This window comes from Triturus cristatus, chromosome 8 (assembly GCF_964204655.1).
Source record: "Triturus cristatus chromosome 8, aTriCri1.1, whole genome shotgun sequence".
NCBI lineage: Eukaryota > Metazoa > Chordata > Amphibia > Caudata > Salamandridae > Triturus > Triturus cristatus.
In genome coordinates this window covers 76,266,080-76,272,079 of record NC_140591.1, presented here as the reverse complement: position 1 = coordinate 76,272,079, position 6,000 = coordinate 76,266,080, and the positions used below count along the sequence as shown (strand labels likewise).

General features: G+C 59.6%; 1 protein-coding gene across 8 annotated transcripts in view; it reads left to right on the top strand.

Annotated features, from left to right (window-relative positions):
- Window positions 1-1,677: 1,677 nt before the first annotated feature.
- Window positions 1,678-6,000, top strand: part of STXBP5L (syntaxin binding protein 5L) — a 1,956,595-nt gene continuing 1,952,272 nt past the window's right edge. For all 8 annotated transcript variants that reach the window (XM_085621040.1, XM_085621038.1, XM_085621036.1 and 5 more), the window contains exon 1: window positions 1,678-1,938. In XM_085621040.1, coding sequence (XP_085477166.1) covers window positions 1,735-1,938 — 204 coding nt within the window. In that variant the 5' untranslated portion in view covers window positions 1,678-1,734. The remainder of the gene's footprint in view (window positions 1,939-6,000) is intronic.

Genomic DNA, 6,000 nt, shown 5'->3' with positions numbered 1-6,000 from the left:
TTCATGATGTTGTCTATCAGTGTTGTTACTACACTCTCCTGTGACAGATGCTCTCCGCTCTCTCTGGTGCTGATCTCCCTCTGCTCTGGTCGCTCTCCCTCATGCTGACCTCTCTTTCTCTGCCCGCTCTCCCTGGTTCTGATCCTTCTATGCTCTGGCCGCTATCTGCTCTCCCAGGTTCTTATCTCTCTATGCTCTGGCCGCTCTCTGCTCTCCCTGGTGATGATCCCTCTCTATGCTCTGGCCGCTCTCTGCTCTCCCTGGTGATGATCTCTCTTTCCTCGGACTGCTGTCCCTGGTGCTGATCCCTCTCTATGCTCTGGCCGCTCTCCTTCATGCTGATCTCTCGCTGCTCTGTCTGCTCTCCCTGGTGCTGATCTCTCGCTGCTCTAGCTGCTCTCCCTGGTGCTGATCCCTCTCTATGATCTGGCTGCTCTCCCTGGTTCTGATCTCTCTCTGCTCTGGTCGCTCTCTGCTCTCCCTGGTTCTGATCTCCCTATGCTCTGGCCGCCCCCCCTTGGTGCTGATTTCTCTTTCCTCTGGTCGCTCTCCCTGGTGCTGATCTCTCTGTGCTCTGTCTGCTCTCCCTAGTTCTGATCTCTCCATACTCTGCCCGCTCTTCATGGTTCTGATCCCTCTCCATGCTCTGGCCTCTCTCCGCTCTCCCTGGTGCTGATCCCTGTCTATGACCTGGCTGCTTTCTCTGATTTTGATCTCTCTATGCTCTGTCCGCTCTCCCTGTTTCTGATCTCACTATGCTCTAGCCGCTCTCCCTGGTGTTGATCTCTCTCTCTGCCAGGCCTCTCCCAGCCCTCCTCACGTGCCCCTCTGCGCTCTCCCTGGTGCAGATCTCTCTCTCTGCCAGGCCTCTCCCAGCCCTCCTCACGTGCCCCTCTGCGCTCTCCCTGTTGCTGATCTCTCTGCTCTCCCTGTCACGTGCCCCTCTGCGCTCTCCCTGCTGCTGATCTCTCTGCTCTCCCTGTCACGTGCCCCTCTGCGCTCTCCCTGTTGCTGATCTCTCTGCTCTCCCTGTCACGTGCCCCTCTGCGCTCTCCCTGTTGCTGATCTCTCTACTCTCCCTGGTTCTGCTCCCTCTTTGCTCTGGCTGCTCTAACTGGTCCTGATCTTTCTCTGCGCTGTCTGCTTTCCCTTGTAGTGATCTCTCTCTCCTCTGTCTGCTCTCCCTGTTGCTGATCCCTTTCTGCTTTGGTAGCTCTTCCTGGTGCTGATCTCTCTATGCTCTTGTCACTCTAACTGGTGCTTATCTCTCTCTGCCCTGTGCGCTCTCACGGTTTCTGATCTTTCTATGCTCTAGTCGTTCTCTGCTCTCCCTGGTTCTTATCTCTCTAAGCTCTGGCCGCTCTCACTGATTCTGATCTCTCTTGTCTGGCGCCTCTCAATGCTCTGGCCACTTTCTGCTCTCCAGGGTGCGGATCTCTCTGTTCTCTGTCTGATCTCTCTGGTTCTGATCTCTCTTTCCTCTGCCTGCTCTCCCTGGTTCTTATCTCTCTAGGCTCTGGCCGCTCTCCGCGGTGCTGATCTCTCTCTACCCTGCCTCTCCCGGCCCTCCGCGCGTGCCTCTGCGCTCTCCACGGTGCTGATCCTCGCGCCCCACGCTCTGCGCCTGCGCGGGCAGCGCGCTGACGTCAGTCGGGCGGTCGGAGGCTGGCTGCCGGCTACAGAGCGCGGAGCTCCCTCACCGGCCGCGGCTGCCGCACTCCGCCCGCGCTCGCCATGAAGAAGTTCAATTTCCGCAAGGTGCTGGACGGCCTCACCGCCTCGTCCCCCGGCGGAGGGATTAGCGCCGGGGGCGGTGCGGGCTCCGCCGCGGGGGCCGCGGGGGGCCCGCTGTACCCGGGGGGCAGCGCGGCCGCAGTGTCCCCCCGAGAGCTGGAGGTGCAGGAGACCCTGAGCTCGGATCACTTCCAGCTGTGCAAGGTGAGAGGCGGGGCGGGGAGCGAGCCCTGGGCACACGCTGTACACTGTGAGAGGGGCGAAGGAAGATGGAGTGACTGTTGGGACGGGGTGGGGGGTCGATTAAGAAACTGGTGGGGGGGGGCGCTGAGTGAAATGAGGGAGAGACCGCTAGTCGGGAGGGCCCTGGGCACATCACTGTACCCTGTGAGAGGGGAGAGGGAGTGACTGCTGGGACGGGGTGGTGGTGGGGGGGGGGGTCGATGAAGAGACTCATGGGACGTGGGGGGGGGCTCAGAGAAATGAGGAAGAGACTGCTGGGAAGAGAACACTGGGCACATCACTGTACACTGTGTGGGGAGGGGCGAGGGAACAGGGAGTGACTGTTAGGAGTGGGGGGGGGGGTCGATGAAGAGACTTATGGGACGCGGGGGATACTGCTTGACATGAGGGCTTGACTGGGGAGAGACCCCTGGTCACATCACTGTACACTGTGAAACGGTTGAGGGAAGAGGGAGTGACTGTTGGGACGGTGGATGGGGGTGGGTGGGAGGGACGATGAAGAGACTGATTGGACCTGGGGGAGGGGCACGATGAAGAGAATGATGGGATCTGGGGGGGGGGGTCTGAGGGACATGAGAGAGACTGCTGGAGAGAGACCCCTGTGCGTATCACTGTAAACTTGTGTGTGGGGCTGGGGGGCCGAGGAAACAGAGAGTGACTGTTGAGAGGGGGGGGGGTACGACGAAGAGACTGATTGGGACGTAGGTGGGGACTGACTGACATGAGGGAGAGACCCCTGGTCACATCAGTGTACGCTATGAGGGGGTGAGGGAAGAGGGAGTGACTGTTGGGGGACACGATGAGGAGACTGATGGGACGTAGGGGGCGGATGAGTGACCCGAGGGAGAAACTCCTGGGGAGCGATCCCTGGGCACATCACTGTACACTGTGAGAGGGGTGAGGGAAGAGGGAGTGACTGTTGGGACGGGGGGGGGCACGGTGAAGAGACTGGTGGGACGTGGGGGGCTGACTGGCATGAGCGAGAGACTGCTGGGGAGAGACTCCTGGTCAAATCACTGTGAGAGGGGCGAGGAAAGAGGTAGTGACTGTTGGGATGGGGAGGCGATGAAGAGACTAATGGGACGTGGGTGGAGGTTGAGTGACATGAGGGAGAGACTGCTGCGGAGAGCCCCCGGGCACATCACTGCGAGAGAGGCGAGGGAGTTACTGTTGGGAGGGGGAGATGAGACAGGCGGGTGGGGGTTGAGTGACATGAGGGAGAGACCCCTGGGCACATCACTGTACACCGTGAGTGGGGCGAGGGAAGAGGGAGTGACTGTTGAGGGTACGACGAAGATACTGCTGGGACGTAGGGGGTGCTGAGTGACATGAGGAAGGGAGTGATGTGGAGAGACCCCTAAAACATCACTGTATAGTGTCGGAGGGGAGAGACTTCATACTGCAGAAGGCAGCAGTCTCACCCTCATGCTCCTCCCCCCGCCTGTGTCAGTAGTCACTCCCTCGAGTGACCGGTGGGACTGGTGGGGGGCTGACATGAGGGATAGACTGCTGGCACGGGGGACAAGGGAGACGCCGCTGACACGGGGGAGACTGCTGGAACGGGGTGAGGAACATGATGGAGAGACCCCTGGGCACCTCACTGTGCTGTGTTAGTGGGAAGAGATAGCAGAGCGAGGGGGGAAGGAGACAAGAGTGACTGCTGAGAGCGGCTTAGGTGTCACTGGGAAGGAGGAGTGACTGCTGGGACGACGGTGGGTGTCATAGGGCTGGAGGGAGACACTGCTAGGAAGAGACCCCATGGCACATCAATGTGCAGTGGGAGTGGGCATAGACTGCAGTGCAAGGGGAAAAGGACTGCAGATATGGGGTTGGATGTCACTGGGCGGGAGGCAAAGACTTCTGGGGAGAGGTCTCTGGGCACATCACTGTGAAGAGTGAGAGGGAACGACTGCAGGACGAGGGAGTAGTGAGTAACTGCTGGGGCGAAGGTGGTTCTCATCTGGCAGCAGGGAGAGACTGCTGGAGAGAGACCCCATGGCACACTACTGTACAGGGTGAGAGGGCAGAGACTACAGGGCAATGGACGAGGGTACTTTTGAGACTGGGTGAGTGCCATGGGGCAGGAGTCAGATACTGCTTCTGAGAGACCCCTGGGCACATCACTGTACAGTGTTTAAGGGCAGAGGCTGCTGGGGAGGGACATGGCACATCACTGTACAGTGTGAGAGGGCAGAGGCTGCTGGGGAGAGACCCCATGGCACATCACTGTACAGTGTGAGAGGGTAGAGACTACTGGGGAGAGACCCCATGGCACATCACTGTACATTGTGAGAGGGCAGAGACTGCTGGGGAGAGACCCCTGGGCTCATCACTGTACAGTGTGAGAGGGCAGAGGCTGCAGGGCAGTGGAAGAGGGTACTGTTGAGACTGGGTGCATGCCATGGGGCAGGAGGCAGAGACTGCGGGGGAAAGACCCCATGGAACATCACTGTACAGTGTGAGGGCAGAGGTTGCAGGGCAGTGGAAGAGAGGTACTGTTTAGACTGAGGTGGGTGCCCAGGGGCAGGAGGGAGAGACTGCTGGGGAGAGACACCTGAGCACATCACTGTGTAGTGTGAGAGGGCAGAGACTGCCAGGTAGAGACCCCATGGCACATCACAGTACACTGTGAGAGGGCAGAGGCTGCATGGCAGTGGAAGAGGGTACTGTTGAGACTGGTCGAGTCCCATGGGGCAGGAGGCAGAGACTGCTGGGGAGAGACCCCTGGGCACATCACTGTACAGTGTGAGAGGGCAGGCACTGCAGGGCAGTGGTAGGGGTACTGCTGAGACTGAGGTGGGTGCCCAGGGGCAGGAGGGAGAGACTGCTGGGGAGAGACCCCATGGCACATCACTGTACAGTGTGAGAGGGCAAAGACTGCAGGGCAGTGGAAGAGGTACTGTTGAGAATGGGTGGGCAGGAGGCTGAGACTGCCGGGGAACACCCAGTGCTCAGATCATTTCCAGTCGTGCAATGTGAGGAGGAGAGACAGCAGGGTGAGGGGAGAGGATTGCAACTGGAGGAGGAGAGGGACACTGTGGCTCCAGGAAGGCACTCCTGGGGGGACCCAGATTCTCAGTGAGAAATGGGGGGACTACAAGGTGAGGGGTGCCTGCCCAGAGAAGATAGTGACAACTGATGACAGAGTACTACTGATACAAGACCCCAGCTCTAGTGGGGAGGGAGGCTGCAGGTGAAGAGGGTGAACCTGGGGATGAAGAAGAGGGTGAAGGGGCACCATGGAGTGACTGCTCGAGAGACCCTGATCTCAGCTGGCGACTGAGAGTCGAAGTGAGGGGGGTGGGAAAAGGGAGAAGTCTGGAGGGACCAGGAGCGAGGGCAGAGCTATGGCAGAGGGCCTGGGTGAGGGAGAGAGGGGGGTGCTGGGGCTTGAGGGATACACTACTTTGTGGACTGACTTCAGATCACCTCCATCTTGGCAAGGTGAGAAGGGGAGACGCTGCGGCGTGATGGGAGTGCGGATGACTGTCAGGGAAGAAAGAGACGCCGCAGGGAAGACCAGAGCCCAGGTTACTTCCAACCGTACAAGAGTCCGGGGGTCTCTGCGGCGTGAGGGAAACACTGCCATGGAGAGGGGCTGTGAAGGCACCATGGGAGGTGGGGGCACGCTGCTGGAGAGACCGAGCTATTGTCGCTTCAGCAGGGCAAGGTGTGGGGGAGACTCGGGACGGCAGGGACGGGGGCGTTGAGGGGGTGGAGGCAACGAGGACAGGCTGGCAGGGTGGAGAAGTGCGGGGCTTACAAGGGGGAGACTGCGGAGATATTTTGGAAACGGCAGCCGAGGAGAGGGGTGATTACTGGGCATGCCACAAAGTGAGAGGCTGGGAAGAGATGGCTTAATAGACACTGGTGGGTGTGAGAGGACAGTCACCACAGACTTGCTGGGAATCTGAGAGAGAAACTCACAAAAGCCTTAGGCAGAGATTTGGGAACCTCTTTCTGGTGGGGTGGGGGGGACTGATGGAGGTGGGACTCTGGAAAACATTGGTGGCGGAGAAATGC